Raw genomic sequence first — 23,026 nt, 5'->3', positions numbered from 1 at the left:
ATCATTAGATAAGAGACAGACAAGACAGATCATTAGATAGAGACAGACAGACAAGACAGATCATTAGATAAGAGACAGACAAGACAGATCATTAGATAAAGACAGACAAGACAGATCATTAGATAAAAGACAGACAAGACAGATCATTAGATAGAGACAGACGAGACAGATCATTAGATAGAGACAGACAAGACAGATCATTAGATAGAGACGGACAAGACAGATCATTAGATAGAGACAGACGAGACAGATCATTAGATAGAGACAGACAAGACAGATCATTAGATAAGAGACAGACAAGACAGATCATTAGATAAGAGACAGACAAGACAGATCATTAGATAGAGACAGACAAGACAGATCATTAGATAGAGACCGACAAGACAGATCATTAGATAGAGACAGACAAGACAGATCATTAGATAAGAGACAGACAAGACAGATCATTAGATAGGAGACAGACGGACAAGACAGATCATTAGATAGAGACAGACGAGACAGATCATTAGATAGAGACAGACAAGACAGATCATTAGATAGAGACAGACAAGACAGATCATTAGATAGAGACAGACGAGACAGATCATTAGATAGAGACAGACAAGACAGATCATTAGATAAGAGACAGACAAGACAGATCATTAGATAAGAGGCAGACAAGACAGATCATTAGATAGAGACAGACAGACAAGACAGATCATTAGATAAGAGACAGACAAGACAGATCATTAGATAGAGACAGACAAGACAGATCATTAGATAAGAGACAGACAAGACAGATCATTAGATAGAGACAGACAGACAAGACAGATCATTAGATAAGAGACAGACAAGACAGATCATTAGATAAGAGACAGACGAGACAGATCATTAGATAAGAGACAGACAAGACAGATCATTAGATAAGAGACAGACAAGACAGATCATTAGATAGAGACAGACAAGACAGATCATTAGATAAGAGACAGACAAGACAGATCATTAGATAGGAGACAGACAGACAAGACAGATCATTAGATAAGAGACAGACAAGACAGATCATTAGATAGAGACAGACAAGACAGATCATTAGATAGGAGACAGACAAGACAGATCATTAGATAGAGACAGACAAGACAGATCATTAGATAAGAGACAGACAAGACAGATCATTAGATAAGAGACAGACAAGACAGATCATTAGATAAGAGACAGACAAGACAGATCATTAGATAGGAGACAGACAAATGATTAGTTTGAGAAAAAAAGAAATTAAAGTGCAAAAAAACAAAAATGATGAAAAGTCACGTGTGTGTGCGCGCGCGTGCATGTGTGACTGTGTGTATGTGTGTGTGCGTGCGTGTGTGTGTTTGTGTGTGTGTGAGTGTTTGTGTGTGTGTGTGTGTGTATATGTGTGTGTGTGTGTGTATATGTGTGTGTGTGCGTGTTTGTGAGTGTGTGTATGTGTGTATGTGTGCGTGTTTGTGAGTGTGTGTATGTGTGTATGTGTGCGTGTTTGTGAGTGTGTGTATGTGTGTATGTGTGCGTGTTTGTGAGTGTGTGTATATGTGTGTGTGTGCGTGTTTGTGAGTGTGTGTATGTGTGTATGTGTGCGTGTTTGTGAGTGTGTGTATGTGTGTATGTGTGCGTGCGTGCGTGCGTGCGTGCGTGTGTGTGTTTGTGTGTGAGAGTGTGTGCGTGCGTGTGTGTGCGTGTTTGTGAGTGTGTGTGTGTGTTTGTGTGTGTGTGTGTGTGTTTGTGTGTGTGCGTGCGTTTGTGTGTGAGTGTGTGTGTGTGCGTGTTTGTGTGTGTGTGAGTGTGTGTGTGTGTGTATGTGTGTGTGTGTGTGTGTGTCTGTGGTGTGTGTATGCGTGCTGACCAGTAAGTGTGTATTGGCCACAGATCTGACTGAAGCGCCGAACCACTGGTGGCTCTTAGAGGCCTGAAAGACCATCCCAGCAGTTCTGTAGACCTGATCACCTGTTACAGACACACACACACACACACACACACACACACACACACACACACACACACACACACGCACACACACACACACGCACACCATTACGTTACTTTTAACAACTTTTGATTAACTTCCTGGTTTGCCTGGATCATCGGTTGCTGCACAGACTTGATGCAGCGGAGGGTCCGACTCCGTGGTGCTGTGGCTGTATGTGGTGAGAGCTGTGTGGACTCAGCCCTGTGCCGTGGCCGGAATGGGCGGTTTCCTTTCTGGAAATACAGCTGTGTTGTCATGTTCAGCCTCCAGGCTTTGGGGAAAAGCCTGGAGGCTGAACAGGCCTCCCCTCTTCGCCCTCCACTGAATGCAGCAGCTGTGCCACGCTCAGCCAGAAGACCCCCGAGCTTGAGAAAAGATCCTCTTTAGTCTACCAAATACCAGAGGACGAAAAGCTTCTTCACGCTCTGTTGTCTGCTTCCTGAGCCGATATCCCGGAACCGGCTGACCACCGGAACCAGGGACATGAAGCGCGTTGTGAAGCGGCTGTAATAATAATGAGCTCTGTGCCAATGACTATGCGGACACTATTCCCTGGTCCGGCCCAAACCCGCTTGAGACCGACAGCAAATCAGATCTGGGTATGTGCTATTGGCTAAACAAGGGAGCAAGGCCAAAGACCTGTTCTACCCCTGCAGTGTCAAACCCAGACGTTGTCCGGGATAAAAGAAGAGTCAGACACAACGAGCACAGTTCCACTAATGTCTCAGCAGAGGTTCGGCTGGAGAACCAGTTTCTCATTCTGGACGAGCTGCCTGTCAGTGCTAATTCCCCAGCTAGCCCACGGCTTGCTTCCTGCTCAACACCTAACCACCAGTCATCCTGGGCCGAAATGGTGTTCCACGGTCTTAAGAGAGACTCGGGCGGAGCTGCCTCTCCCCCTCGCCTTAGACTCTCCAACCGTTACGCGACACTGTCTGATGACACCCCGGTCAACCCAGCCGATGCTCCTGTTCCAAACCCCTGTCCGTCCTACAATGATGTGTGCCAAACCACAGCTTCTGCATCTCCTGTGGCTGCCAATGTTCAGGTGGCCCGCCGCTCCACTGCAAAGCCAGATCATCGGCCCTCATCTCGGTCAAGGACGTCCCGTCGTAAGACTCTTGAGAGGCCGTGCTCAGAAATGGAAGTCTTTCTTGCCCTGAGTTGGCAGGGAATCCCTCTCGCAGGTCTGTTGTCGCTGCCTCGTCACAACATTTGCCAGCCCCGACACCCCTTCATCAGCCAGCGACATTAACAGCCTGCGGAAACAGACTATGCAGTCTCCAGCCCTGAGAACCCACAACCATCAGCTCCTCGTCCCCTCTTCTCCCCAACTACCCTCATAGTGGGCGATTCCATCATCAGGAACCTCCGTTTCTTTAACACAGCTACACACTGTTTCCCTGGAGCCGCGGTCCCGTCATCCTGGCTGAGCTCCCGGGGCTGCTTAGCTCGCTCCCATCTTCTACCAACCCAGTCACAGTGCACGTGGGGACTAACGATGCAGCTCGTCAGCAGTCTGAACTAACTAAAAAGGAACATGTTTAACCTTTCAAAGTCTTATGGAAAATCTGTTTTGAGTTCCGGTCCTATTTGTTTCTGGAAATACAGATGGTCCGCTGTGGTGACCCCTAACGGGGGCAGCCAAAAGTAGTAGTAGATTTCCGGTCCTATTCCCACAGTGGCCCAAGGAGTAGGGTGCCTGAGCAGCATCCTCACCTCCACACTTGGCTCCAGTCAGCCTGCAGAGCTCATAATCTGGGCTTCATTGACAATTTTGATTTGTTCTGGGAATGCTTTTCCTTTTGTTTTTAAGAAGAGACGGTATCCAGCCCAACAAGCTGGGTAGCCGGGCAGTTTTCCTTCGGTTGTGCGGTCCGGTATTCATGACTGTTTACACCCCCCCCCAGTCCCCCAGGTTGGCTCCATAGGTGTCAATAAAAACACCCTTTGTTACACAGAACGTGATGTCTGTCTCCGGGTCGTTATCACCGGCTGTAATCCAGCTCTTCTAGAGGTGAGTCCTCTCTCATCCCATGGCTCGTACAATATTCCTGTTAGCATAGGCCATGATTTATTACCCACTACCCTGTGCACTTCGGGGCTTCAGCTGTCAGGCCAGATCATTTAGATAACAGTCTGCCGTAGTGGTTCCAGTCCAACTAAGCCCCTTGTCCCAGTTGTTTTTGCTCTTTTAAACGCCCAGTCCATGTCAAATAGGTCTTTTATTCTCAATGATTTAATTACTTCCCTCGACCTTGACTTTTTATCTCCTACTGAGACCTGGTTTAAACCTGGGGAGTGCGCCCCTCTAGTGGAGCTCTGCCCACCCAGCTGTAAAATGCACCCAGGTTAACGGGTCGTGCTGGGGGCAGGCCGGGAGTCTCCCGGAATTGGCCCGTCTCCCGGACAGCAGCAAATCCAATCTGGGAGATGTTTTGACCATCTGAAATGTAAGAATGTGTTAAAATTGATATGAAGGGGTTTATTATTGTGAAGAGTGGCGCTGTGATATGTAAACACTTCAACCGACCGGGCGCAAGCGTGTACGTGACGCTGCCACGCGCGCTAGCTGACGACGTTCATGTCGTTGCTAGTCTGCAGCTAACGTTAGCTAGAATTCTGGCTACGGAAAGCATTTTATAGTTGCAATTAACGTTAATCCGAACCGCCATGGACACGGCCGAACCAGAGACAAACACATACCTCTGCCATGTCAAGACAAGTGGTGCGAGGGAGCGGCCTTCAAAACCCAAAACCTGGCTACCAAGAGCTGATGACGTGGCCACTGAAGGAGCGCTGTGCCGCCAGTTGTAGCCAGAGGGGCAACAGGCCGCTGAGTGTGTGTGTCTGTGTGTGTGTGTGTGTGTGTGTGTGTGTGTGTGTGTGTGTGTGTGTGTGTGTGTGTGTGTGTCTATGTGTGTGTGTGTGTGTGTGTGTCTGTCTGTGTGTGTGTGTGTCTATGTGTGTGTGTCTATGTGTGTGTGTGTGTGTGCGTGTGTGTGTGTGTGTGTGTGTGCGTGTGTCTATGTGTGTCTATGTGTCTGTGTGCGTGTGTCTATGTGTGTGTGTGTGTGTGTGTGTGTATGTGTGTCTATGTGCGTGTGTGTGTGTGTCTGTGTGTGTCTGTGCGTGTGTGTCTGTGTGTGTGTGACTGTGTATGTGTCTATGTGCGTGTGTGTGTGTGTGTGTGTGTGTGTGTGTGTCTGTCTGTGTGTGTGTCTGTCTGTGTGTGTGTCTGTGTCTGTGTGTGTGTGTGTGTGTGTGTGTCTATGTGCGTGTGTGTGTGTGTGTGTGTCTGTGTGTGTGTGTGTGTGTGTGACTGTGTATGTGTCTATGTGCATGTGTGTGTGTGTCTGTGTGTGTGTGTGTCTGTCTGTGTGTGTGTGTGTGTGTGTGTGTGTGTGTGTGTGTGTGTGTCTTTGTGTCTGTGTGTGTGTGTGTGTGTGTGTGTCTGTGTCTGTGTCCATGTGCGCGTGTGTGTGTGTGTGTGTGTGTGTGTGTGTGAGAGAGAGACACTTGTGGGTTGACATTGCACATGGCTGTGTAATGGGGGAGAGAGTGGGGGTGTACATTTTTGTGATTAGATGTGTTCTCTTGAACCGGGGTGAGGGTCTTTATAGATTGTCGTGACAACTCTGGTCTGCCCAACATACACAACCCCCCCCCCCAAAAGAAAATCTCCCGCAATACAGCGAAGTGGAGTTGGCTTCCCTAGCTGGGGGTATAGCAGCTGCCTGCCTTTAAGAGCCATTACACTTGTGTCCCTTTGACTTGTGCTTCTTCTAATCATCTTGAAATCTTAACTTGTAGAATTGTGTGACAACCCTATTTGCTGTATAGTCCTTTATCCCTCCCCCCCCCCCAGTTCATCTCCAGGTTTTCTTAATGAATTCGCTGAGCTGTTGTCCTCTCGTTCTTACATTCGATAGGGCCATTATAGTTGGTGATTTTAACACCCGTATTGATCCTTTAACTCATTTGGCATCGATTTTGTAAACGTTTCTAAATCTTTTGACCTTGTGCAGCATGCCACTGGCCCCACACAGAACCGTGGGCCACCCTCGGTTTACTTTTCACCCTGAACATGCCTCTTTATTGATTCTGTCTCTGACCATAAATGTCTTAGCTGTGATGCTTCTTTGCCACCTACTACACCAGCCCTTAACTCTGGCGTCTGTAAGAAGCAGTCAGCAGCCACGTTTCCTAGTTCTTCTCCAGTCTGGCCTGCTGCCCTCCTCTCTTCACCAACATTAATTACAGGTTAGTTGGTTTAATGACTTGTGTACATCTGCCCTTGACTTGCCATGTACTCCAGGGCTGTCCCAGTTATTAACACAACCCTTTGGATCAATGAAAACTTCCATCAGAAAAGAAGGGACTATAGGAAGGTCGAACGCAGATGAAAAAAATCTACTCTTGAAATTCATCAGCTCCACATGAAGAAGTTGCTGTCTGATTTGAATCAAACTATTAAAGGTTCGAGAGCTGCTTACTTCTCTGACTTGAAGGAGAGTAAAAAATATAACCCTAGGTTTCTGTTTAGTACTATCAATAAGCTTGTGAAATCCCTTTCTTCCTACCATTTCTGCCTGTTCTGCTAATGACTGACTGAAAATTTCTTGCCTTTCTTTGTTGACAAGATCGATGGTTTAAGGTCCAATTTTACCCCTTCACTGTCGGAATTTGCTCCCGTTTCTCGTCAGTTCCTTGTTAATACTGCAGACCTCATGCATCCCTCCTCCAGTCCCTGTGATATAGCTCCAACAACATTTTTAAAATCCATTCTCCATGGCTTAGGTCCCAGCCTGCTGTCTATCACCAGCTCACTCACATCCGGGTCTGTACCTGACTACTTTAAAATTGCCTGTGTTCAGCCCATCCTCAGAAAACCCTCTCTTGATCTGGAAAGGGTAGAGAATTATAGACCAATTTCTAAACTTTCTTTTTTAGCCAAAATCCTTGAAAAAATTGTTGTGGACCAAATCCTGCAGCTGACTGAGGGTCGTAACATTTTCGACAAATTTCAATCCTGCTTTCGTCACAAACACAGTACTGAGAGTGCATTACTAAGTGTCCAGTGACATTCTTATGCATGCTGATAAAGGTGATTACGCTATTCTTATTCTCCCAGATTTAACCATGTCTTTGATACCATCGATCATGCCATCTTGCTTAATAGGTTGGAGAACTGGGTTGGCATTCCTGGTACAGCGTTAAATTGGTTTCGCTCTTATCTGACTAATAGATATTTTAATGTTTGCATTAACAATTTTGTTGACACGATCACTAGCCAGAGGACCAGCAGCCAACAGGTGGCATGCCCCTATCTGCCCGCAACCAGCCAGTATGAGTTGCACCTGTGCATTGGTTGGCCTGTCATGATGTCCTCAGGACTATTTAACTGTGGTTTTTCAGACATTCTCTGTCGAGTCTGGGAGGGGCCTCACATCGGTCTGCGGAAACTCTTGGATCCTGAACCCTTATCTGCCTCCTCTGTGTGAGAGTGTTTTTGTTTAGTTTAGTATTTAATGTTTATTCAAGTTTGCATTATTGCCTGCCCTGTTTGGCAGTTGTCATTTGTTGTTGTGTGTTTTGCTGAAGTCCAGTAAAGAGACTTTGTACTTTACCAACTGCCTCTCCCTCTTCTCTGCAATTGGGACCAAACACACTGCGTTACAGCAAGACTCGACCACACATGGACCCAGCAGAGTTAGAGCAGTTGCACACCGCCATTACAAACCAAGGTGCACTTATGGGCGAACAGCACACCAAGCTGCAGTCGCTGGAGGTGAGCGTCCACTCCATCTCCAGGTCTGTTGGAGAGATCAACCCCATGCTTCAGCAGCTGACAGGGGATTGCTCTCAGCTGCAACGGGTCCAGCCTCAACAGCAGCAGATGATGGCCGCCTTCACCAGCTTCACCACCGCTCTCCAGCAACTACAGCCCACCCAGACAGCACCCCCTGTGTCAGCAACACCCAACCCGACCGCCTCTACTGACCAGCCTTCCACTCCATCCTGACTCCCAGAACGGAACCTGCCCCTGCCCCCCAGAGAAGTATTTTGGGAACCCTGAGACTTGCTGCCAGTTCCTGGTTCAATGTGAGCTAGCCAATGGGGCTCAGCCCTCCAAGTTTGTAAACGAGACGGCTAAGATCTCGTTTATTACACAGCTCCTGTCTAGGCCTCCCCTGGCATGGGCCACTGCTTTGTGGGAGCAGCATGCGCCCGCCTGCCAGTCCTACCGAACCTTCATTGAGGAGCTGCGCCGACTGTTCAACCACCCTGTGACGGGGCAGGAGGCAGCCAAGCGACTATACACCCTGCGTCTGTCTGAGACAGTAGCTGACTACACCATCAAGTTCCGCACGCTGGCAGTAGAGAGCGGATGGAACACTGCCTCCCTCCTCACCGTTTATCAGCAAGGACTGTCGGAGGACATTAAAGATGAGCTGGCCATCAGGGAGCAGTAGGATGACCTGGAGGAGCTCATCAAGTTCGCCATTCGAGTGGATAATTGCATCCGTGAGCGGCGGAGGTAGAAGAGAGCTCAGGGCGCCCATGGATCTCAGCTCGGTGCCTACGCCACTCAGCCCACTGTCCACTTTCCGGCACCTGTAGCAGCCTCCCTGTCACTGGGATCAGAGGAGCCCATGTAGATCGGCGGGGCCAGTCTGTCAAGGGAGGAGCGCATCCGCCGGATGAGTGAGGACTGCTGTTTTTACTGCAGGGAGGCTGGCCACTTCGTCACCCACTGTCCCAAGGCTCCAACAAAAAGACAAGACCCGTCAGTAGCTGGGGAGAGTCTGACGGGTCGAGTCTCCATGCCTACTTCTTCCCAGCCCCGTATGTTGTTGTCCGTCACTGTTTCCTGGGACTCTAAGGCACATCAGCTCAGCGCCTTTGTCGACTCCAGCATTTCCAGTAACCTGCTAGACATTGCCCAGGCCCAGGAGTGGGGCGTCCCTACCCGACACTTGGAGGCCATTAACATGACAACCCTCGATGGCCGTCCCCTGGGGTCCAGAAAGGTCCGGCTTTACACCATCCCTGTCACATTGGACCTGGAGGGGTCACTGGCAAGAGATTTCCCTGCACCTCGTCAACTCACCCGCCTATCCTCTGGTGCTGGGGTATCCTTGGCTGGCTTTACACAACCCACAGCTGGATTGGACCGCAGGTGGCTGGAAGGGTGGGGCCCTCTGCCAGTTTTCCTGCCTCAAGGATACTTGGGAGACACCCCGGTGCGTAGTGTCAGTGGAGACCAAGCCCGTTGACCTAGCCAATGTTCCTCCTGAGTATGCTGACCTCCGGGAGGTGTTCAGTAAGAAGCTGGCAACTGTCCTTCCTCCGCACCGCTCCTATCAAGTCAAGTCAAGTTTATTTATATAGCACATTTAAAACAACCACAGTTGAACCAAAGTGCTGCAAAGCTTAAAATACAATATAAGATAAGTGACACACATGAATATAAAAATATATGTAAAAAGATATAATAAAATAAAGAAATCAAAATGTAAACAGTAAAATATAAAAGTAAAAGTATATTTCCACAATAAAATCACAGTGTCTAGCTCAACTTGAATTGAATGCCAGCGAGAAGAGGTAGGTCTCTAACCAAGATTTAAAAGTCTCTGGGGTCTGAGCAGATCTTATGTGTACTGTTAAGTTGTTCCAGAGGTCAGGGGCAGCCACTGCAAAGGCTCTGTTGCCCCTAATCTTAAGCCTGGATTTCGGAACATGTAAGAGCATCTGTTTTGTTGACCTGAGTGCTCTGACTGGTGTATGATGATGTATTAGCACAGATAAATAAGGTGGTGCCAGCCCATTTAAAGACTTGAAAACAAGTAATAAAATCTTAAACTGGATCCCAAAACAGACAGGAAGCCAATGAAGGGAGGCCAGTACAGGCGTTATGTGATCACGTCGCTTCTTTCCTGTCAGAAGGCGAGCAGCTGCATTTTGTACAAGCTGCAGATGACGAAGCGACGACTGAGCTATGCCAACATACAATGAGTTACAATAATCCAAACGAGAGGTAATAAATGCATGAATTACCCTTTCAAGTTCATTTGGAGGGAGATAGGCATTTACTTTTCCCAGAAGCCATAATTGAAAAAAAAATTGTTTTGACTACTGAGCTTATTTGTTTATCAAAATTGAAAGCGGTCAAAAGTCACCCCGAGATTCCTAACAGAAGAGCAACTGTACGAAGCTAAAGGGCCAAGAACACTATCATAACCATCCAGAAGATCAGGTTGTCCATATACAATAATTTCCGTCTTATTTTCATGAAATTTAACTCCATCCATGTTTTGACATCCTTTAAACAGCTCAGCAAAGCCTGTATAGAATCTCTGCTGTTTGTTTTTATAGGCAGATAGATTTGCAAATCGTCAGCAAAACAATGAAAAGACATATTATGTTTTTTTAAAAATGGACCCCAAGGGCGGCATTTACAATGAGAAGAGAATGGGACCCAAAATGGAGCCTTGGGGGACCCCACAGTAAAGTTGGGCCGCAGCTGAAGAGAATTGGTCTATATGGACAGAAAAAGTTTCTATTTGACAGATAAGACTTGAACCATTCTAGGGCAATACCTTTAATGCCTACACATAGCTCAAGACGTGATAAAAGAATACTATGGTCAACCGTGTCGAGGGCAGAAGTCAGGTCCAAAAGCACCAGAACAGCAGAGTTCCCAGAGTCCGCAGTTAAAAGAAGATCATTAAAAACTCTTAAAAGGGCTGTTTCAGTGCTGTAACGTGATTTGAAACCAGACTGGAACTTTTCACAAATGCCATTAATTTGTAGGTGTGTTTGTAATTGTACATAAACTGCTTTCTCTAAGACTTTTGAAAGAAAAGGCAGCTTAGAAATTGGCCTAAAATTAGAAAGAACAGAGGGATCAAGATTGCCCTTTTTGATGAGGGGCTGTACTACAGCATGTTTGAAAGCAGCAGGAACGCAGCCTGAGAGAAGAGACGTGTTTTTCAAATTTACAATACAAGACCCAACAGTGGTAAAAACATCTTTTAACAGTCTGGGTGGAATACTGTCAAGGGGCCAATGTGAAGGCCTCAAATGGTTAACTACCTCAGATATAAAGGAGAGGGACACGGGCTCAAACTGCTCTAAGACAGCTGGGCACATAGAATAAACAGCAGGATCTGAGGCCGAAGAAGACGGTGAGGCCCTAATAGCAGAGATCTTATCTGTAAAAACTTTAAGAAATTCTTCACAGAGCGTGGGTGTTGGCACAATGCAAGGAGAATCATATGGATTTATAAGATAGTTTATAGTATTAAAAGGAACCTGAGGTCTATGACAATTGTTGGACACAAGGTTTGATAGAAACTGTGTTTTTGCAGATTTAATGGTTCTCTGCTAGTCTGATGAGCAGTCTCTTAGAATTCCTAAGGAGACATGAAGTTTGTCTTTCTTCCATTTTCTCTCAGCATGTCTACATGTGCATCTAAGGGCGCAGGTGGTGTCATTGAGCCATGGCTCTGTCACTGGTTTAGGGCATTTGGTTGCAACAGGAGCAACCAAGTCCAGTATGTCAGTGCAGGTAGAGTTAAAAAAAAAGTGGTAATGTCATCAGCACTGAGATTACAAGAGTCATCCAGGGTGTGAAGCATAGAATCTTTAAAAGCAACAGAAAACTGAGACGCCGTCAAAGGGTTAATTGTGCGCAGGCAGCGTGCCGGGGTGCGCGATTTAACCTGAGAACACGGCAGTGTCACAGTAAATAACACAGGCAAATGGTCCGATATACGTGTATGACATATTTCAGTGATGCATACACTTAAACCAAAGGCCAACACAAGGTCCAGTGTGTGACCCTTCTCATGTGCCGGGCCAGTCACCAATAGAGTGAGATTAAACGAGTCAATAAGATTCAAAAAGTCTTTGACCAGAGGTCTGGATTCACAACAGACATGGATATTAAAATCACCGACAATTAAGAAACTGTCGTAGTTCACTATAGTCCCCACCACAAAGTCTGTGAATTCCTGAATGAAGTCCTTATTGAATGTTGGTGGATGGTAGACCACTGCGCACAGCACAGGACAATTACACTTTATTTCAAAAAGTTGCAGCTCGAAGCTGGAGAAGCTGTCAGACGGAGTCTGTCGACAGTGGAAGCTGGATTTAAATACAGAAGCTAGACCTCCACCTTCGCCAGTGGTGCATGGCCTTCCTCGTGTTGTGGTGCCAGATCATGGTCCTCAGTTCGTCTCCCGTTTTTGGAAGGCCTTCTGCTCCCTCCTCGGGGCTACTGCCAGCCTCTCTTCAGGCTTCCACCCTCAGTCTAATGGGCTGACGGAGAGGGAAAACCAGGATCTGGAGACCATGCTGCGCTGTCTGGCTGCTTCCAACCCATCCTCCTGGAGCTCGCAGCTGCTATGGGTGGAGTATGCACACAACACCTTGCAGTTCTCCTCAACCGGCTTGTCGCCATTCGAGTGCCAGAAGGGGTACCAGCCGCCACTGTTCCTGGACCAGGAGGCTGAAGTGGGGGTTCCTGCAGCAGCCGACTTTGTGAGGTGGTGTGTGCGGACCTGGAGCAGGGCCCGGGCTGCACTGTTATGTGCCAGGTCCAGGTACTCTCGGCAGACCAACCCTGGAAGGGATCACATCACTCCAGTCCTGAAGTCGCTTCATTGGCTCCCTGTCCGTCAAAGAATTGATTTTAAAACTCTGCTCTTTTAGAATTGATTTTAAAACTCTGTTCTGCGCGCTGCCATCTTGGATGATGGTGCGCTGGACACAGCGGCTACTGCGGCTCCCTGTTCAGTGTTGTGTTTTCTTTGTTGTTTATACGTTAGTTTTAAGTTTATTTACAAGTGTAGGTCATGCGCTCTTCTACAGCCGTCAGATACTTTTAAACCTCAGAAGGGATCACTCACTTCCCTCCACCATCACGGACAACTTCCCCATCCATATTATCCGCTCACCGGCCTCGCAGTGGAAACGCTGCCCCCGTCGGCAACGTGAACAGAAGAGGGGGGAACGAGGCGGGCTACATGCTAAGCTAAGTAGCGCTCCCTTCAAAGTTTCCCTCCCCAACATCTTCATGGCTAATGGCCGATCGTTAGCTAACAAAATGGACGAGATAAGACTCAGGCTGTCCTCTCAGAAAAGGCTGCAGAACTGCTGTCTGCTGATGTTTACGGAGACTTGGCTCAAAAGCAACATAGCGACTCGGCAGTCGAGCTAGCGGGCCGCACAGCCTTCCGTGCCGACAGGACAGCGGACTCCGGCAAGACCCGCGGAGGAGGTTTGAGTATTTATGTCAGTAACTCTTGGTGCAACAATATAAAGATGGTTGAAAGGCATTGCTCTGCTGATCTGGAGCTGCTTATGATTCAGTGCAGGCCTTTCTACCTGCCCAGGGAGCTAACGGCCATTACCATCGCCACTGTATACATCCCCCCACATGCTAATGCTAAGGTAGCACTGAAGCAGCTACAATGTGCCATCAGCAGACAACAGACCAAACACCCGGACAATGCCTTTATCATAGGTGGTGACTTTAATCAGGCTAACCTCAGGGCTGTATTGCCCAAATTCCATCAGCATGTCTCCTGCCCCACTAGGGGCCAAAACACCCTGGACCATCTCTATACAAACATGAAGCACTCTTATAAAGCTACTCCCTGCCCTCATCTGGGGCATTCTGACCACCTCTGCCTGTTCCTGGTCCTGTTCCTGGTCCCAGCTCGTACACGAGCGAAGGGATCATTTCAGGAAGTGATCAAACACAACTTGGCCAACTTACCCACAATTTCAACGGAAAACGGAGTTTCTTAAAATCTTCACCCTGGAGGGAGTTTTCCAAAAGGTCAATTTTCAGTGACCTAGAACGCAGTTTGCGTGTGGACAAGCTTATCAAAATGTTGATGTTTGTCAGTTGAGGTCAAAGCCTACCCTCAGTGTCAAAGCTGATGATTTCGCAAGCTCCTCCTGACGGTGACCAGGGACAGAGGAACACGCCTCCTCCTTCCCTCACTCCTGGTTGGCTGGTGTTGGCTCTGGGAGCTCCAATGACAATATAGGCTCTGTTGAGGAGAAAGAGGATTGGTCAGCGAGAGAACGTTGGTTTATGAGTGCTCTATGAAATAATTTTACTAACGATAGCCTTACTTTTGCACCTCATGCACTATTATAACAATCCATCCATCCATTCCATCCATCCATTATCTGAACCGCTTATCGTGCTCAGGGTCGCGGTGATGCTGGAGCCTATCCCAGCAGTCATTGGGCAGCAGATGGGGAGACACCCTGGCTCAGCCACCAGGCCACCACAGGGCCAGATAATTTTGGATCAAGGTAACCCCTGATTTCTCTTGATATGATGTCAGACATCATTCAGAAATCTTTTTTCTAATGCTGAGAAATGGATGTCTGTCCAATGGCGTTAGCATGCTAACTGCTCTATACAGTATACTGTGTCATACTGTGTCCAATATACTGTGTCCTTTTAGTTTAACACTAAGCTAGTCTCTGTCCCATCCAGCTGAGAGGTGGTTTGGATAATGGATGGATGGCTTTATTAATTAAATTATTTAATTAATGATTTATGAGTTAAATATGGTTGGTAAGGTTTAGGTTCATTATTTGCTGGTTTATAAAGACAGATTTAATTTGGTTATAGAGTTAGTTACTGGTTTGGTAATAAGGCACAAGGTTTAGTCATTAAGTTAAACCTGCAGGACGGAAGTTTTGTCTCCCCTTTCTGGCAGTGAGAATAATTATCTCTCAGCCTTCAGCGTTGTCTCATGCCGAACGTCGATTCCACCCTGAGGCTGATAGCCCAGTGGCAATACACTGCTGCAACTGACCTAAGCAAGTCATTCTACCAGAGAGCGTTATTCAAAGACTCAGTGAAATACTGCGGGGTGGTAACACCTTTCAAGCGTGTGCGTGTATATGCTCGATGCGCCATGGGCCTGCCTGGCTCAGAGACTGCCCTAGAGGCGACAACATGCCGGGTCTTTGGTGAACGTCTGCAACAGGGTGGCCAAGGTCGCGCATAATTGATGTACTGCGGGGCAAATATGCCTGAAGATCTGCTTAGTGTTGTCAGCACTGCGACGTTGTGGACTCAACTTATCGGCCGCAATCACAGTTGTTGCCCCTCAACAAACAAATATCATGGGCTGGCTGTTGAAAAGCTACACCAATCAAGGGCGTCGGAACCGGGGGGGGCATGGAGGGGACAAGTCCCCTCAATGGGGGGGGGCGAAAAAGTCCCCCCCCCCAGTAAACAAGAACATCCACTACTAGATAGATGCATAAGTATAAATAATATTGGACAGCATTCATGTCATTCCCATCCCACAATGTGTAAAAATATTAGTTATTAACAACAACAAAAAATCCCCCCCTCCTCCCCGTGTCTTTGGTACTGGCAGCGGCCCGCTGACACGTGACTGCGGTGACGTCCGGGGGCGCTCACAACTTTTCAAGGCAGCAGCGGTGAGTCCCGCTCTGTTCCCCGTCACTCACAGCGGTGAGTCCCGCTCTGTTCCCCGTCCCTCACAGCGGTGAGTCCCGCTCTGTTCCCCGTCCCTCACAGCGGTGAGTCCCGCTCTGTTCCCCGTCCCTCACAGCCGTGAGTCCCGCTCAGTTCCCCGTCACTCACAGCGGTGAGTCCCGCTCTGTTCCCCGTCACTCACAGCGGTGAGTTCCGCTCTGTTCCCCGTCACTCACAGCGGTGAGTCCCGCTCTGTTCCCCGTCCCTCACAGCGGTGAGTCCCGCTCTGTTCCCCGTCCCTCACAGCCGTGAGTCCCGCTCAGTTCCCCGTCACTCACAGCGGTGAGTCCCGCTCTGTTCCCCGTCACTCACAGCGGTGAGTTCCGCTCTGTTCCCCGTCCCTCACAGCGGTGAGTCCCGCTCTGTTCCCCGTCCCTCACAGCGGTGAGTCCCGCTCTGTTCCCCGTCACTCACAGCGGTGATTCCCGCTCAGTTCCCCGTCACTCACAGCGGTGAGTCCCGCTCTGTTCCCCGTCACTCACAGCGGTGAGTCCCGCTCTGTCCCCCGTCCCTCACAGCGGTGAGTCCCGCTCTATTCTCCATCACTCACAGCTCTGTTCCCCATCACTCACAGCGGTGAGTCCCGCTCAGTTCCCTGTTACGGGTCTAGATAGATCGATGCCATCGGCTATCCACTAGTTTACCTTAGATACACATGACCCGCGCTCAGGAACATGTTACATCACTTTGATTATACTTGGCTGCACTGAGCAACTCGTGTGTGTGTCATTCTTTATAAGATAGCCTACTGAAACATGGTGCCAGAAGTCGGAGAACGTATTTCTTATTTTACTAGCTCGCATGTTTAAGTTTGTAGGCCTGAGTAGGTCACATGTCGGAGGATTCCGATTCAGAGCAAAGTACTTCTGCTGAAGACGTTGTCACAGAGGAGCTAACGCTAGCATTACCGGCGCCGATAGCATCACATAGAATGGCAGCTAACGTGAATATTCCACCACCGTCCCCGATGAGCTTCACAGGCGATTGGAGCGTCAATTGGGACATTTTTCGGGCCGAATATGAAGACTACGTCCTCGTCACGGGCATACTTGGCAAGGACAAGAAAATACAAGCGGCTACTCTAAGGAGTGTGATGGGAAGTGAATGCAGGCATATTTACCGCCACAATCTGAACCTCTCAGAAGATGATCAAGGGGATCCTGACGCCATACTGAGAGAGTTGGGGAAATACTTCAAGCCAGCAAAAAACACAATATACGAGAGGTACATTTTCGGGAGTTGCAAGCAGGAGGAAGGAGAATCGTTTGATACCTTTGTGACGAGACTGAGAGAGAGGGCAGCAACCTGTGAGTATGGACAGTTGAAAGATGAAATGATCCGTGATAAGATAGTCCTGGGAGTTGCAAGCGAGGCCGTTAGGCGCAGGCTGTTGAGAGAGAAGGATTTGAACATGGTCACAGCTATTGACATGTGTCGCGCAGCAGAGCAAACTGACATCCGTATGAGAGCAATGGAGTTTGCAACAACACCGCAGCCGGAGGCAGTGCATGCCGTTGCTAGGCAACCCAGACAAAACCAATGGAAACAGAGCAATCCACCCAGAACAGCAGGAGATGCAGGCAATTGCAAATATTGTGGCAGCTCGCATTCAAGGGGCAGAGAGCATTGCCCGGCCTTCGGGAAACAATGTAGGTCATGTGGGACACTTAATCACTTTTCTAAAGTGTGCTTAAAGAGCAAAAAGGGGCATGCTGAGGGCAAGGTAAACTGTGTGGAATACACAGAAGAACCCCCAGAGCATAGTAATGATGCAGATGATCTGTACATGTTTGAGTCAATCGGCGCAGTGCACACCAAAGGAAAGAAGTGGTTTGTGACTCTGAAACTCCACGACAGGCCACAACAATATCAGCTGGACTCTGGAGCCACCTGCAATGTAATGGGCTTTCAAGACAAGAAAAGGCTGGCCCCAAACACACCTCTCCGCCCGAGTGACACCAGACTGAAGCTGTATTCGGGGGAAACACTGAGCTCTATGGGCACCTTTGAGACTGACTGTACTGTGAGAGGCCAAACACACAAGCTCTCATTCGAAATAGTGAGGACCAGCCAACATCCTCTTCTGTCAGGCTCCACCTGTGAACGCTTAGGGCTCATGCATTTCACAATTCCAGAGGATGTGCTCAAAATGGAACACACACAACCAGGAGCCCTAACTAAAGAACAGCTTATCAACAGATACAGTGACGTGTTCAACTCCCCTGTGGAATCCGTGCCTGGGGAGGTCCATTTTGACCTTGATCCTAGTGTTGCTGCAGTACAGAGTGCCCCTCGCAATGTCCCAATCGCAATGAAAGCAGCAGTCAAAGCCCAGCTGGACAAGTACGAGGCTGACGGCCACCTTGCGCCTGTCACAGATCCTACAGATTGGATCAGCAACATGGTGATTGTTAAAAAACCGGAGAAGCTGAGAATATGCTTTGACCCTAAACCATTGAACAAAGCCCTAAAGCGCTCTCACTACATCATGCCTACCTTGGAGGACATTTTGTATAAATTGCCCAAGGCCAGAGTCTTCACGTTAGTGGATGCTCGGGATGCATTCCTGCAATGCAAACTGGACTATGAGAGTAGCCTCATGACCACGTTCTGGACCCCCTGGGGGAGGAAGCGGTGGTTCAAGTTACCATTTGGAGTATCGGTGGCGCCCGAGGTATATCAGCGCAAGCAGCACGAGCTCCTGGCCGGTCTGAAGGGCGTTGAGCCCATTGCAGACGATATCCTGGTCGTCGGCTGCGGGGACACAGACAAGGAGGCTGGGGACGACCACGACGTCAAGCTTGCGGCGTCGATGGAACGCTGCCGCGAGGTCAAGCTTCGCCTCGGCCTGAAGAAGTTGCAGTTCAAGGTGGGTGAGGTGCAGTTTCATGGCCACATTCTCTCATCTGCTGGACTGAAGCCCGATCCAGAGAAGGTGAGAGCCATTATTGACATGGCGAACCCAACATATGCCAAAGGCGTGCAGCGTCTCATTGGCTTCGCTAACTATTTAGCCAAGTTCATGCCTCATCTATCTACTGTCTGCGAGCCGTTGCGACGCCTGTTGGACAAGGACACACCCTGGCACTGGCTGCCTAAGCACGAGGCGGCGGTTCATGAGCTTAAGGCGCTGGCGACAGCCATGCCCGTCCTGCGCTACTATGATGTAACTAAGCCAATCGCAATCCAGAGCGACGCCAGCCAGAGCGGTCTCGGTTGTTGTCTCATGCAGGAAGGTCAGCCCATCGCATTTGCCTCGAGGGCTCTTACCCCCACCGAAAAAAACTATGCACAAATTGAGAAGGAGTGTCTCAGTATCGTCTTCGCCTGCCAGAGGTTTCACCATTACCTGTATGGCCGCGACCCAATCACAGCAGAGACGGACCATAAGCCTCTGATCTCTATTTTCAGCAAGCCACTTCTCAATGCGCCCAAGAGACTCCAGAGCATGCTCATGACTCTGCAGAACTACGACCTGAGGGTAATCTACAAACCAGGCCCAGAGATGTTCATAAGCGACACGCTCAGCAGAGCTACGGCTGGATGCTCCGGCAGAGGGACTGCATATCAGCGACACGCTATCTGCTCTCTGCAACAAGAGCAGGAAGACATACAGCACGTGAACCAGGCAGAGTACCTGAATGTGACTAACCAGCGGCTGGAACAGATCAGACGACACACCGACAGAGATGAATGCTTACAGGCACTGAAGAAGACTGTTCTCGTGGGCTGGCCAGATGTAAAGGAGGAAGCGCCCCTCATCGCTAGGGAGTACTGGCCCTTCAGGGATGAAATCAGTGTGCAGAACGGAGTTCTGTTCCGGGGGCAAAAAGTCATCATCCCAAAGTCACTCCGCCCAGAAATGTTGACGCGCATACATTCAAGTCACATAGGGGGTGATGCATGCTACCGATACGCTCAAGAGACATTGTACTGGCCCAACATACAGTCAGAGATAAAGGACTTTGTAAGCAGCTGCTCGACCTGCAATGTGTACGCCCACAATCAGCAAAAGGAGACCATGCTCTCTCACGAAGTACCAACCAGGCCATGGCAGGTCTTGAGCATGGACCTATTCAGCTTCAGACAGAAAGACTATCTCCTAATAGTCGACCACTATTCCGATTTTTGGGAGATTGAGCTTCTACCCGACATGTCTGCAGAGACAGTCATCAAGCGATGTAAGGCACAGTTCGCCCGACATGGTCAGCCAGAGAAGGTTATTACAGACAACGGCCCTCAGTTCACAGCTCAGTTCACACGGTTCGCTTCTGAGTGGGAATTTGAGCACGTGACCTCCTCTCCCAGACACCCGAAAGCGAATGGCAAGGCCGAGTCGGCCGTGAAGATTGTAAAAAATCTTCTGCGTAAGGCCGCGCATGATGGTGAAGACCCCTGGAAAGCCGTGCTTCACTGGAGGAATACACCTACGGAAAACATGGGCAGCAGCCCAGCACAACGCCTCATGTCCCGCCGGTTGAAGACGTCCATCCCGGCGGCAGAAAGCTCCTGGAACCAGCTGTTGTCGTGGGCGTCACTGAAAAGCTGCGCCACAGGAAGCAACTCGCCAAATCCTTCTATGACAGATCTGCCCGTGAATTGCCGGCACTTGAAATTGGGGAAGTCGTACGGATGAAGCCCCTGCCAGGTGATAACACTGGCCGCTGGAGAGTCGGAACTTGTCTCCGCAGGGTTGCGCCGAGGTCTTATCTTGTGGACATTGATGGCTCCCTGTACCGTCGTAACAGGATCGATCTCAGAGTGGCTGAGCCAGCTGCACGAGCCGCGCACGATCCTGTTGAACCCGCTGCGGCACACACACCGGACGGGGATCCAGCTACAGAAACTGTCATTGAGACCCCTCAGGCTGTGTTCGAGCCGAGCCCCATCAGGTCCATGCCCAAGGCGCCATCTACTCCTGTTGGCGCTCCGCGTTCGGATGGACACTCTTACACAAGGGTTGGACGGCTGTCTAAACCTCCACTGAAACTCACTATGTAATCTGAATAATGTTGATGGTTGCTATGTGGGAGAGAGGGGGAAAAGAGGAGAAATGTTATCATACGCTACTGTGGTTATTACACTGGTATGGGATATGAAGAGATTTACTGCTGTTGCACTGTTATTGGTTGTTCGTATATGAAAGTAATTTTATTTTGCACTAACTTCATGTGTATGTGTTTATACTTGGAAAAGGAGGATGTTACGGGTCTAGATAGATCGATGCCATCGGCTATCCACTAGTTTACCTTAGATACACATGACCCGCGCTCAGGAACATGTTACATCACTTTGATTATACTTGGCTGCACTGAGCAACTCGTGTGTGTGTCATTCTTTATAAGATAGCCTACTGAAACATTCCCCGTCACTCACAGCGGTGATTCCCGCTCAGTTCCCCGTCACTCACAGCGGTGATTCCCGCTCAGTTCCCCGTCACTCACAGCGGTGAGTCCCGCTCTGTTCCCCATCCCTCACAGCGGCGATTCCCGCTCTGTTCCCCGTCCCTCACAGCGGTGATTCCCGCTCTGTTCCCCATCACTCACAGGTTCGGAAACTCCCTCACAAGCACAGTGTACTTACCCATTTTAAAAGATAAATACCTCGTTATGAGGACAGCTCAGGTTGAAACGTGTATTTAATTAAGTAAATGTATTTTTGCTAACTCCTGCCAATGCTAGTCAATGAGCGGGAAGGCTAACTTTAGCTAGCAGAGACGCGGTGACAGTCACACAAACATAAACTCGAAAGGTTATAACGTTAATACGGAACGACTTACTTTAAGCTTATTGTGAATACTGTGTTTCATATAGCATGTACTTCATTTCACAGTACTGTCTATTATATAGCATTTACTTCATTTCACGGTACTGTCTATTATATAGCATGTACTTCATTTCACAGTACTGTCTATTATATAGCATTTACTTCATTTCACGGTACTGTCTGTTATATAGTATTTACTTCATTTCACAGTACTGTGTTTTATATAGCAATTACTTAATTTCACAGTACTGTGTATCATATAGCATTTACTTAATTTCACAGTACTGTGTTTTATATAGTATTTACTTCATTTCACAGTACTGTGTTTCATATAGCATGTACTTCATTTCACAGTACTGTGTTTTATATAGTATTTACTTCATTTCACAGTACTGTATTTTATATAGCGTTTACTTCATTTCACAGTACTGTGTATTATATAGCATTTACTTCATTTCACAGTACTGTGTTTTATATAGTATTTACTTCATTTGACAGTACTGTGTATTATATAGCATTTACTTAATTTCACAGTACTGTGTATTATAAAGCATTTGCTTCATTTCACAGTACTGTGTTTTATATAGCATTTACTTCATTTTCACACAGTACTGTCTGTGTTTTATATAGTATTTACTTCATTTCACAGTACTGTGTTTTATATAACATTTACTTCATTTCACGGTACTGTGTTTCATATAGCATTTACTTCATTTCAGAGTACCGTCTGTCTGTTATATAGTATTCACTTCATTTCACAGTACTGTGTTTTATATAGCATTTATTTCATTTCACAGTACTGTGTTTTATAGAGCATTTACTTCATTTCACAGTACTGTGTATTATATAGCATTCACTTAATTTCATAGTACTGTGTTTTATATAGCATTTACTTCATTTCACAGTACTGTGTATTATATAGCATTTACTTCATTTCACATTACTGTGTTTTATATAACATTTATTTAATTTCACAGTACTGTGTTTTATATAGCATTTACTTCATTTCACAGTACTGTGTTTTATATAGTATTTACTTCATTTCACAGGACTGTGTTTTATATAGCATTTACTTCATTTCACAGTACTGTGCTTTATATAGCATTTACTTCATTTCACAGTACTGTGTATTATATAGCATTCACTTAATTTCATAGTACTGTGCTTTATATAGCATTTACTTCATTTCACAGTACTGTGTTTTATATAGCATTTACTTCATTTCACAGTACTGTGTATTATGTAGCATTTACTTCATTTCACAGTACTGTGTTTTATATAGTATTTACTTCATTTCACAGTACTGTGTTTTATATAGTATTTACTTCATTTCACAGGACTGTGTTTTATATAGCATTTACTTCATTTCACAGTACTGTGCTTTATATAGCATTTACTTCATTTCACAGTACTGTGTTTTATATAGCATTTACTTCATTTCACAGTACTGTGTATTATGTAGCATTTACTTCATTTCACAGTACTGTGTTTTATATAGTATTTACTTCATTTCACAGTACTGTGTTTTATATAGTATTTACTTCATTTCACAGGACTGTGTTTTATATAGCATTTACTTCATTTCACAGTACTGTGTTTTATATAGCATTTACTTCATTTCACAGTATTGTGTTTTATATAGCATTTACCTCATTTCACAGTACTGTGTATTATGTAGCATTTACTTCATTTCACAGTACTGTGTTTTATATAGTATTTACTTCATTTCACAG

General features: G+C 47.3%; 1 protein-coding gene across 1 annotated transcript in view; it reads right to left on the bottom strand.

Annotated features, from left to right (window-relative positions):
• Positions 1-23,026, bottom strand: part of itga2b (integrin, alpha 2b) — a 108,760-nt gene that overhangs the window by 82,561 nt on the left and 3,173 nt on the right. Inside the window, exons 2-3 of the mRNA XM_056288296.1 lie at positions 13,919-14,049; positions 1,859-1,959 (exon numbers count right to left, since the gene is read on the bottom strand). Of these exons, the coding sequence (XP_056144271.1) occupies positions 1,859-1,959; positions 13,919-14,049 (232 nt within the window). The remainder of the gene's footprint in view (positions 1-1,858; positions 1,960-13,918; positions 14,050-23,026) is intronic.

This window comes from Lampris incognitus, chromosome 10 (assembly GCF_029633865.1).
Source record: "Lampris incognitus isolate fLamInc1 chromosome 10, fLamInc1.hap2, whole genome shotgun sequence".
NCBI classification, from domain to species: domain Eukaryota; kingdom Metazoa; phylum Chordata; class Actinopteri; order Lampriformes; family Lampridae; genus Lampris; species Lampris incognitus.
Note: the sequence above shows the minus strand (reverse complement) of the source record. Positions and strands in the feature narration are given on the sequence as shown.